Source organism: Pogona vitticeps, chromosome ZW-PAR (genome assembly GCF_051106095.1).
Source record: "Pogona vitticeps strain Pit_001003342236 chromosome ZW-PAR, PviZW2.1, whole genome shotgun sequence".
Taxonomy (NCBI): Eukaryota; Metazoa; Chordata; class Lepidosauria; order Squamata; family Agamidae; genus Pogona; species Pogona vitticeps.
The window spans coordinates 2,062,629-2,074,131 of NC_135800.1; the positions used below are offsets into that span (position 1 = coordinate 2,062,629).

The 11,503-nt window shown below is 49.4% G+C and overlaps 1 protein-coding gene and 1 long non-coding RNA gene across 3 annotated transcripts in view; one reads left to right on the top strand and one right to left on the bottom strand.

The window, feature by feature from the left end:
- LAMC3 (laminin subunit gamma 3) overlaps nt 1-11,503 on the top strand; it is a 61,447-nt gene that overhangs the window by 48,268 nt on the left and 1,676 nt on the right. For both annotated transcript variants that reach the window (XM_078382747.1, XM_078382748.1), the window contains 15 exons: nt 179-367; nt 673-918; nt 1,456-1,609; nt 1,959-2,101; nt 2,824-3,002; nt 3,450-3,594; nt 4,475-4,683; nt 5,042-5,118; nt 5,540-5,674; nt 7,150-7,294; nt 9,084-9,236; nt 9,885-9,987; nt 10,134-10,336; nt 10,595-10,741; nt 11,359-11,458. In XM_078382747.1, coding sequence (XP_078238873.1) covers nt 179-367; nt 673-918; nt 1,456-1,609; nt 1,959-2,101; nt 2,824-3,002; nt 3,450-3,594; nt 4,475-4,683; nt 5,042-5,118; nt 5,540-5,674; nt 7,150-7,294; nt 9,084-9,236; nt 9,885-9,987; nt 10,134-10,336; nt 10,595-10,741; nt 11,359-11,458 — 2,328 coding nt within the window. The remainder of the gene's footprint in view (nt 1-178; nt 368-672; nt 919-1,455; nt 1,610-1,958; nt 2,102-2,823; nt 3,003-3,449; nt 3,595-4,474; nt 4,684-5,041; nt 5,119-5,539; nt 5,675-7,149; nt 7,295-9,083; nt 9,237-9,884; nt 9,988-10,133; nt 10,337-10,594; nt 10,742-11,358; nt 11,459-11,503) is intronic.
- LOC144585143 (uncharacterized) lies at nt 8,466-10,813 on the bottom strand. The gene is made up of 2 exons (XR_013539656.1): nt 10,672-10,813; nt 8,466-9,197 (listed from the first exon to the last, which is right to left on the bottom strand). It is a non-coding gene; the product is annotated as an uncharacterized LOC144585143 (long non-coding RNA).

Here is an 11,503-nt window from a genome sequence, read left to right on the forward strand (position 1 = left end):
TCCCCTATATTAGGTCTCTTTGTTTCTATCCTCTGCTTACCAAAATGACATCCAGATTTTGCCACCCGAGACAGAGATCATCTCACGAGAGAAGCAGGAAACTATTAGCTCCTTTCACCCTCTCTCTCTCTCTCTCTCTCTCTCGTGGCTTGCCTGATCCTCTCCTCCTCTCCCCCAGGTCTCTGCCAATGCCTGCACAACACGGAGGGGCCTTCCTGCGAGCGCTGCGTGGCTGGCTTCTATGGCAGCCCCTTCTTGGGCTCCTTCAATGACTGCAAACCCTGCCCCTGCCCAGCCCAGGGCCCTTGCACCACCATCCCTGAGAGCGGAGAGGTGGTATGTACGCACTGTCCTCCAAGACAGAGAGGTAGGTACGACCGTGTGGGCTTCTGTCCTCTGCAGATAGAACGGGAGGGTCCCTCCGGATCCTCATTTCACCTTTATTTTCTAATCAAACAGATTTGGTAGGCTTTTCTGTTTCAAAAACCTGCCGCACCTGTTTGACCAGGAAGTGGCGACCACACATACGTACCCGTGTGGAAAGCAACGTTGTTGTTGTTGTTTTGGGCAGCCCTTCTTTAAACTCTGATGAACCCCCTCTGAAGTCCCCAGACATGATGGATCGGCTATGTAAACCTCACGATCCTTCTGACTCCTTCTCGCTTGCTCCAGGAAGACTCTGTGAGCTGTGTGAGGATGGCTTCTTCGGGGACCCCCTAGGAAAGAACGGACCGGTTCGCCCTTGTGAACCTTGTGAATGCAGCGGCAACGTGGACCCCAATGCAGTGGGCAATTGCGATGCTGCCTCGGGCCGGTGTCTACGCTGCCTGTACAACACGGCGGGGGAGCGCTGCGAGGCGTGCCTGGAGGGCTTCTACGGGAACCCACTAGCCGCCAGCCCGACTAAGAAATGCACACGTGAGTACAGGCTGCCCATTCAGTCCAAGAGATGCCCTGAAGCCTGTTTTCCTAGATAATAGGACACACACACACACACACACACACACACACACACACACACACACACACAGAGTACCCAGGGGCACAGTATCTGCTGATTTACTGACCCATGGTCATAAATTATTTAAAATATTAAAAGAAAAATGGTAGAAATACATATTTCCACAGCGTTGTTACTGGAACTGGCCACTTGAGGGAGCCAGAGACCATGCTGTGGATGGCATGGGCTCTTAAATTAATGTTCTTTATAATCTGCATTTTTCAGCCTCCGCAGAGGGAGTTGTCTTGGAACTGAACCCCAGCAGATACTGGGGTCCTTATACTGTTTTAGGCCCTGACTCCTCATTGCCTGCCGTCGTCACCCTCGATCTGATGGCTTTCTGAGGTCTTCAAGCTGATTCCCCCGTCATCCCTGTCAGAAAACAGACGAATGACCGCGTTCGAGGTGTGACGGTCATGTAAAGGGGGGATCTCTTCCTCTCTCTCTTTCTCTAGCCTGCGAGTGTAATCCAAGGGGCTCTACCCATGGGCCAGAGGTTTGCGATGGGGTCACGGGTCAGTGCCGCTGCCTCCCCCATGTGACTGGCCGAGACTGCGGCCGGTGCGAAGATGGCTATTTTGACCTGCAGCAAGGAAGCGGGTGCAAAAGGTAATGGATATGAGACGGCTAGAAGGGGAGGAAACAAGAGAATGAAACTGAACAAGGGCAAAGCCGTACGCCTAAAGTGGGTGGGACCCAAATGCACAGGTACAAGGTGAGCGATTCTTGGCTGTGTAATACTACAAACGAGAAGGATCTGGGGGTTATTGTAGGTCACCAGCTGAGTAGGAGCCAGCCGCGTGATGTGGCTGCAAAAAAGGCCATCCTACCGAGATGGTTTGTTCTTGATTGGGCAGTCAAGACCCGTTGGCTTCACAAAAGACCTGCATGTGGGAGAGAGGAGGGCTTATACCCGTCGTTCTCCTTTACTTCCTGCCTCTTTTTCCTTCCCTGCAAGATGCCAGTGCCACACCGTGGGTGCCCAGCACAACCTTTGCCACCCGGTCACAGGCCAATGCGTCTGCCGCCCGGGGGTCGAAGGAGCATCGTGTGATCGGTGCCAGTCCGGCTTCTTTGGCTTCTCCTTCCAAGGTTGCAGAGGTAAAGTCCGTCGAGGCGGAAACAATTATATTTGCAAATATATTCTTTTCGTTTTCGCGTCCTGGCCAAAGGGAGACCGGGCCTCTCTTCTCGTGCCGTGTGATTTGCTATCATCGGGGACCCAAATGCAACCCACAAGCACTGCCCCACTGTTTCATCCACTTTTGTTAAATTTTCCAATTCTTTATCTATAGCTCTGGCATCCCCTGGAATAGCAATGTCACTGATCCAGACATTTCTTCGTTCTAGGACTGTTATGTCTGGTATATTGTATTCAAAGTGTGTTGTTGTTAAAATGTTGCCATCTCAAAAAAAAATATAAATTCTCTTTCTTCCCTGTATGGGGGGCTGGTTCTTTGGGGGCAGTTCCAGCGTACCTCGTTTTAAATCATTAATATGTATTTTTTGGCCACTAGCGTCTTGTGGTTTGAATTAGAGATGGGTTTGTCGGTTTGTGCCAGTTCGTCCTTGGGGTGAACAGGAGTTCGGCGCCTCCCAGCCCCGCCCCCTCCAGCAGGCGCCCACTCAAGAGGCAGCTCCCAGAGGAGGCGGGGCAGGGAAGCCAGGGCACCGCCTCTGAGGAGGCGGGGCTAGGAACTACCGGACACCTGCTCATCCAAAGGACGAACCGCCACGAACTGCCAAACCAGTAGTTCGTGCCCATCTCTAGTTTGAGTCATCACAGAGACACACAGATTAGTGGCATATTCCCATTCTTCTAGCATGCAACTGCTCCCAGATGGGCTCTGTGTCCGCCCAGTGCCACGAGAACAGCACGTGTGTGTGCAAAAGGGGGTTTGTGGGCTACAAGTGCGACCGGTGCGAAGCCAACTACTTCTACGACCTTGGGAGCAGGGAGTGCCGGGAGTGTCCCCTGTGCTACGGCCTCGTGAAGGAGGAAGTAAGTTTTCCTGTTACTGAGCTATTCTGCTTGCTTGTTTTAATCTGCAATCAGCCCTTTCCTCTACTTGTATTACGCAGCTGTACTACATTCACCATTCATACTAGATGTGATGTGATTTTTAGCTCTCAGCCCCCACCTTCTTTCCTTCCTTCCTCTAGTCCTGCCTCTGTTAATCCTCCCTTCCTCTGGTCCCACCTCTGCCGATCTGATGGGGAAATAACAGGGCCATAAATATGGGAAGTAATAATAACGATGACCCAGTGATAAGGTGATAGGGTGATTTAGCACTAATCTCATATATGTAAGTATTTTTTTAAAAAAAGTCAGAGGCCAAATGGGGGAAAGGAGAGAATGCGAGGTTGTGTTCTAGAGAGTCAATGAGCCTTTAATTCTTTGAATTTTTCTCCTCCAAGGCCGACTCATCCTGACCTCTTTCTGTTCCAGGCAGATAAGCTGAAGGCCCAGCTCACAGAGGCAGAACTGTGGTTGCAGAAACCGAGCTGTGACAGGCCAAGGGAGGGCTATGACTATGCCACGCGAGGAGAGGTACCACGGGGAGACAACCTACATAACCAGTACCTTCTGAAAGGTAAAGAGGCAGGAGGCGGAAATGGTTTTAGCAGAACGGGATGTAGCGTTTCAGATAGCCATCTCCACATACGGTCTCTTTCGTTAGGATTCTACTCCCACATTCTGTCTTGACCGCCCCCAATGCCGGCTTGTTTGCTGAATATTAGTTTGTGTGTTACATGCCGTCAAGTCGGAACTGACCTACGGTGACTCTAACAGGGATTTCAAGGTAAGTGAGGGATTTGAGGAGTCGTTTGACCAGTTCCACTCCCACTGCCCAGGGAGCTTCCATGGCTGAGCAGGGGATTTGAACCATGTTCTCCAGGGCCGTAGTCCGTTCCTCTGTTTGCTACACCACGCTGGGCATATTAGCTAGTTTTTAACGAATCCGTGGTGCTTGCCACACAATCGGAGACACCTCGGCCGTTTTTGTGCTTTAACTGTACCTGTGTTTAATAGAGGTGGGCAAAATCTGGAACTAGAACAGTGGCTATCTGATTTGATGGGAACACAACGATAAAGCACTCCTAGAAAATTTCACTTACCTCAAAACCCCTTTTAGAGTTGCTGTGAGCTGGAAACAACTTGATAGCATATAACGGCGATGACGTAATTTAGCGGGGATCCTCTGAACTGCAACTGGCAGCTTTTAAAAAAATTGAATTTTCCAAGAAATCTGATGACAGAGACGTACTCATCTGGAGTTGTTGGGATCGGGGGCTCACAACGGCAACAGATAACATATATATATTTTAGAAGGAGCTTTTCCGAACGTTGAGAGAGGAAATCTCAGACCCTCTTTCCCCTCCCTGTGCTATAACCCCCATCGTCTTCAGCCCAGGGCCCCAACGTGGGGGTCCAGGAGAAGCCACCACCAATGCTGATGGTCTTCCTTGCAGGGGCCAAGTTGGCTTTTCTAGAGGAGACAGCCGAACTAGAGGAGATGGTGCGCGAGGCACAGATCCGGCTGAGCAGCGCCCGTCGACTGGCCGGCTGTGACGGTCGGGAAGGAACCGCCAAGGGCTGTGTCCTTTTCTCGGACATCCAGTCCACCCTGCAATCCACGCATCTGAACATCCAGCTGACATCTGAGATTTTGGGTGCAATGGTATCTAAGACCTACCTACCTGCCTCTCTCTTGCCTTGTCCGGCAACATTCATATTCCTTATTACGGGGGGGGGGGGCTTATTCCCCAAGGGCTAAGCTCCTTCGGTGGGCAAATACGCAGTAACTGAGCCAACTCTTTCTATCGTCTCCCTCCCGCATCCCCCTCTCTTTGTCTCCTCCGCTAAATGAAAATAAGAATAAAAACATTCTGAGTCACCCCGTGCTTCCCGCAGGGTGTGCCTAAATCTTTTGTACGCAGAGTGGGAGCGGCTGGAGGCAGGGCTTTCCAAGAAGAAGCTGTGATCGCTAACTGAGAAATGTATTTTCCTCCCCCTCCCCTTCCCTGATTTCCATCAAGGAATTTCCTCCAGAGATTTCTCACCCACCCACAAACTGGTCGCGTGCTGCGCTGGAGTCCAGACAGCTATCCCGGAGGTACGTTTCCATATCTCTGCAACGCAAAAATCTATAGTAGGACCACCTTATCCATGGGATCAATATCCGCTGATTCACTTTATCCACAGTCTGGAAATATTAAAAACATTAAAAGAAAAATCCTAGAGAGATATATTTCTAATGATGAAGTTACCAGAATTGGCCACTAGAGGGGGACAGAAACCAGACTATTGTATAGTTTTCAGTAGAATAATATATTTCCACGATGGCATTACCAGAACTGGCCACTAGAGGGGGACAGAGACCACGCTATGTATAGTGTTATTAAAATAGCATTGGCTATGACCCGCGTTTTTCAGCATCTTTTGGGGGGGGGCTTCGAATTGATCCTGCTGTAACTCAAATGTTCATTGTTAAGCGAGTGAGTCGTTCACGAGCGAACAAAGGCTTCTCTCCATAGCCTCATGAAAGCCGCAGACGTGGTGGAAGACACTGCCAGGAAGGCGTTGCGCACGGCCAACGCCAGCTCCCACCTTCTGCCGGGCATCGTAGAGGAGGAGGCTCTGCTGGAGTTTAGGAGACAAATGGAAGAGAGGTACGTGGGGAAGGGGCGAAACCGATCCCGAGGAGGGCCGGCCCTATCGCGAGACAAAGTGAGGCAGCCTCGTCTGGTGGCAGAGGCGGAAGGACAGAGGCCTGCGTACCAAGTCCTGAGTTCTAATCCAAGTCTTGGGTTCCAGGTCTTGACTTCCAAGCCCCAAGTCTCCGTCCTTATTAAAAACAAGCTTTTCCCCCCAGAAAAAAGGGAGTCACAATTCAAGCCCGATTCAATGAAAACAAAAACCCAAATTGAGTCACCAGTGTGACTAAAGTTTGACTTGATGGCCAGTCCCATAATTCAAATCCCCATCCCCGGAAATCAGAACCGGTAATGTCTTTGTTAGACCATGCAAATATATCCTGCAGGACTATTGAGCCTAGCGTTTCGAACTTGGGGGGGGGGGGAGAGAGAAAAGTCCAAAACTCCAGGCCAGATGTTGAGGTCTCTGGGTCTATAAGGTGAAATCTCACGATAGAAGCTTCTAGAACCAGCCGTAGGTGAATTAATGTTTTTTCCCTCCATCTTTACAGAGAAGGGGCTGCCAGACATTCTATACCTTCCCCTTTAGCCCCCAGAGACAGGATAATCCCTGGATCAGAAAAGTTTATTTAAATCCATTGATACTCTAGACAAAGCAAAAAAAAGAAAAGAGAGAAAGCATTTTGGGACAGATCGGGAGTGTTAGATAAGAGTTGAAAGGAGGCAGAGTCCTCAGTATGGTGCAGTCCTTTCCTGAGCAATGCAAGAGCAATACAGTCCTACAACTTTTCAGCAAAAGCAAGCCATGACCAGGACCTCTTGGCTAGCGCCTGTGACGCCAATCCATGTGATCTCTCTCTAGGTCCATTCAGAATCTGTTTAGAGTTGTGCAAAAAACAAACAAACAAAACACACACACTACAAACCCCCCCCCAAACACAAACACATCCATAATTTTTTTGCCAGTCTTTTGCCTCTTAGACATCTCCCCCCTGAAGAGTAATCAATAACAACTGCTTTGGAGGCAGCTTTCATTAGCTCTGAAATAGTGACTCTGATTTTATCTACAGTTACAGCAATTTGATATCACTTTTACTGCCATGGCTCCCGTCCTACATAATTCCTAAGATTTGTAGTTTAGTGACATTTAACAAGTTCTCTGCTTGAGAGCTTCGGCGCATCTGCCTGAATTATAGCTCAGAGAATACTAAGCGCCTCGCCGTATCGCAAAACCCAGGCTTTCGTAAGAAGAAGCCGTGACATCTGAAATTGTACCAAACTGTTCTAACTGCAGTCATGTAGATACACTTTTAAAGTTCGTCACAAAAGCCGATCAACAGGAAGAAAAAAAAATGGACTTTTCTCGGGAACTTTAATCCATGTCCATCTCTGGACCTTACTGGTCTTCTCCTGCAAAATCATCATCATCATCATCACCATCATCCATTTCTCTCTTCTTTTAACTGGTTTCTGTTATCCTTTCCGTGCAGGTACCAGAAAATCCAAGAGGCACAAGAAAAACTCCTTTCTGAGATGGAAGGGGCAACAGAGGAAGCCAAGAAAACGTTGGCTTCCGTCCATCGGACTAACGTGGAAATGGCGAAGAAGCTCTCCTGGATCTCCACCCTGGAGCTGGTGAGCTCTAGAAAAGTTATAAAACAAGAGCAAATTGAGCAAACAGGAAATGCAAATATAGTTATTTTCTGTTCTTTTTTAAATGATAACTCCACCATCCATCCCGCTTAGAAACTAAGAACCAGAGGTGGTTTTTTTTCAATTTCACCTTCCCTCACATCTCGGCTTTTAAAAACATGCAAGTTCTTTCTGTTTCGAACATAATGGAATCTGTAGTCATTGATCGCTCAATGTATTACGTCTCTGGCTGCAGAGCCAGACGTTGGGAGTTCGATTCCCCCACTGGGGCCTCCTTGACAGGGCCCGGACGTGATGATCCGTGTAGGGTCCCTTCCTGCTCTGCAGCTTTAAAATTATATATCAGAAATTAATAGAAATGAAATTATTCCTCAACTACTTTGGCCAAATACACTAGGTGTAGCTGTTCCCACTATAGATGGGCACGAACTGGTTCGCTTTGTGTCCAAACAGGTGTTTGGCGCTTCCCAGCCCCGCCTCCTCCAGCAGGCACCCACTCAAGGGGCAGCTCCCAGGGGAGGCAGGGCCTCTTGAGTGGGCGCCTGCTGGAGGAGGCAAGGCTTGGAAGCCTCAAACACTAGTTCGGCCAAGAAACAAAACGGCACGAATCGCCAAATCCAGCATTTCGTGCCCATCACTAGTTCCCAGAAACATTCTGTTTTGTTTTGTTTTGTTTTGCTCTGGAATCCAGGAGCAGGTTGCAGTTGGAGTGAGCCCGTTTAATCAAGACTCACCAAATCTCTCTGTTTCAGTGAACCTGATCTCTTTGCAGCTTATTTCTGCATTTCAGCCAAGGAGTTGTTAGAGCTGTGGAGCATCTCAAGAAGAAAAAGAAAAGAAAAGGGGTTTGTGTGTGTGTGCTAAAACCACACAAATTTCCAAAGCCGTCTTTCAAAGAGCTGAGACGTTGGCCTGGGAGGGCTCCAGAAGTCCCGTTTTAAAATAAACACATGTTGCTATTCATTACTTCTCGTGGGGCGAGTTGCTCTTAATCACTGTTGTTGGGTCTGATTGCACAAAAGTTTACATAATGAGTTGCACATTTTTGAAGATGTTGTGCTGTTGTTGCCAGCAGGGCAGGAAAAAAAATACTGTACAGGGAAATGTTCTTTGGCTTCCTCTGACGCTGCCCTTGAAAAGATTTGTAAAATCAAATCAAATCAACATACCACTTATCGTTGATAAGAATATTGCATAAAACCTGAAAAATCAGTATCAAAATGCCTCTAAAGATATCCTTAAAATGTCCTTAAGTAGTAACTACCAAAAGTAACTAGGTGTTATTCATGACACTTAAATAACCTAGGTATTTCTCATTATAGAAAAATAATGTTTGTTTGTTTAATTTGATTTATATGCTGCTCCATTAGCACAAGGCACTTGAGAGCTTCAAGTTTACAACAATAGGTAAAACATACAGTACTAAGCACGAAATACACAAGAATTAAAACATTAATAAAATAAGAACAGGACGCACCAAGGCCAATTGGCTTTACTATTTATTAACCAAAAGTAACTAGTTACTTGTACTAGTTACAGTGTTATTGAACAAGTAACTAGGTGGTTGCAACTAGTTACATCCTAGCTCCAAAGCTGGATCTTGGCTGACTCTCTCGCTGCCAGCGTCTCTCACATTTGAATTTTTTAAACTCTTGGGTTCTTGCCCTCTGGCGAAGGAACGTGAGGTCAACCCCGCTCCCAATCAGATGGGAAGGAGACTCTTGTTCCTCTCTGCTAGAAACCCAACTTTCTCTGGTATTTGATCCTGCAGCGCCCCCTGGTGCATCGAGCCGAGAAGTTGAATCAGGAGGTCCGCGGGCTGGCCCGGGACGTAGCGCTGAGAGGCCACCAGGGAGCCAACGGATCCTTCATGGTCCAGGCTGGGCTGCAAGGCGAAATTCAACAGGTGCAGCAGCTGGAACAGGTAAACATCCTCCCCGGAAGGTGGAGCGCCTACCCCTCTCCATTTGAATTGGGGGGAGGGAGGGAAAAATTGCAATACAATAAAACACACATTCATATAGTAATCTTCCCCCATTTGTAGTTTTGTACTACAAATCCCATAATGTCTTCTGCATGCCTGCTGGCAGGGGAGGGTTGGTTTTGTAGTCCAAAATGTCAGGGGAGCGTCAGCTTGCCGAAGGCTGCTCTAAAGCAACCCTTCTCGACTGGCACATTTTAAAGAGGAGCCGCAGACTGGAAACGGATCGGGAAATTCTAGATGAACCTGAACTGTTGGGGTTTCTGCTTCCGCCGTGGTGGCTAGCCTGAGTTTTGATACCTCCCTCTCTGCCGTTAATATACATATAAAAATCCTAGAGAAGAAGAGCAGGGGAATCCCGCCCTTCTAGCTTACAATCTGAAAAGCCATGACACAAAAGGAAAAGGCGAGGAGGAGGGAAGAGGAAAAGAAGAAACCTCCGGTAGAAGTTTTGAATGTCGACTCTTGAGCCTCCTCCGCTTACAGGGGGGGGGGGGCGTATGGCTGCTGAAGGAGCCGTCTGAGATAAGGCAGGGAGATGTGTTGTGTGCGTGGATGGTTTCAATCCTGCCCTGTTTTTGCTCTCCACAGCTCTGGCAAAGGGCAGAGGATGCCCATGCGCTGGCAGCCTCGGCCGTCTCCAAGGGAGAAGACGTGGTCTCCGAAGCCAAGGCCTTATTGACCAGCCTGGAGGGTAACCCAGTTCATTGACTCGAACTAACCAGGACCACAGTTTTCGGTTTTTTCTCTTTTGCAGGAAGGAAGACAAGTTGCAATATGGATTTAAAAGCAGGTAGGAAAAAGACAACCCTGTTCTCCTTCCTCCTCCTCTGTTAACAGGGCTCAAGAAGCTGGCAACCCGTCACGGCAGGGGCCAGAGCCCCACCAGGAGGAAGATGGCCCTCGTGCGGGACCGGACCCTCGCAGAGGCCCAGAGGAAGGTGGGGCAGGCCCGAGGGATGCTGGGGGATTCGGCGTCTGCCTCTGCTGCGGCGCAGAAAACGGCGAGGGAGGCTGATCGGGTTGCGAAGGAAAGCGCGCAGGTATGAACAGGCGGGGACCCACGTGTGGCCTTTCACCGCTGACCAAACTCAGGTGTTGGTTTTTCCCCCCAATGAGTCAGATTCAAATTGCAATTCGGAACCCACTCGTCCCTCCCTTTTTCCCTCGGGGGGGGGGGAGCTTGTTTTTAAAAGGGTCCCGGGGCTTGGGACTTGGTCCCCTCCCAGCCCCCAAGAAAGGAGACGCCCGGCGAATTCCCTCTCCCCCCCCCCCCGGGCTTGGCTGTCTTTTCCCTGCAGGTGGCCCAGGATGTAGTCAGAGGGGCAAAAGAGGAGAAGAGGCGCGCCGGTCAGCTGAAGATGCGCGTCGCACTGACCGTGGAGAAGACCTCCCGCCAGGAGCAAGAGGCTGAAGAGCTGGGAAAGACGCTTGGGGGGCTCGGCCAGGTCAGTGGCGTTTCTCCTCCATCAATCTTGGCCTTTTTAAGGTGATCATCCACCCCTTCTCTGTCCCTTCCGAAATCCGGCTGGCTCCCCGTGGCCTGCAGTGGCCTCTTCGAGGTCCATGTTTTCGGCTAAGCCCGGTCCTCCACTTGTGGTCTGCATTCCACTGGGGGATCAAAGGTCATCTCCTGGGACACAGGACCCTCCTCCTGACGAAACTGCCTTTCCTTTGAAAAACTGCCTTTTTCCTTCTCTTTTAAGGCCTGGGAGATCGAATGAGCTTCCGCCCAGTTTGCTTGCTGGCTTATACAAACCGGCGATCCGTCAACAGCTAGAGGCTGGTGCAAATCCCCCCCCCCCAGCCCCCATGTAGAATTAATGAGTTTGAGCTCAGCTTTTTTCAGTACCAGAACTGAATGAAGCTTACAGACCTTCTGTGCAAAAATATATTCATTTATTTGCTCATTTAGGGCAGGGTGCATTGGGGGGGGGGGATCCTTTTCTAGCTACTCCTGTTAGCTAAGAATCAGAGATCCTTGACCGTCTGTTGCAGAATGCCCGGAGATCTGTCAGTCGATCTAGACCTTTGAACTAACCTAAGAACCCCCCTTTTTTTGAAGGTTGCAGTGGAGATGAATGCTCTCAACCAGAGCCTCCAGGATACTCAGCGCTCTTTGGAGCAGGACATTGCAACTCTAAACAGCCTGCTCAGCAGCCTAGGTGAGTGGTTGGAAGCATGCAGGCGTGATTTTTTCTTTCTTTTCT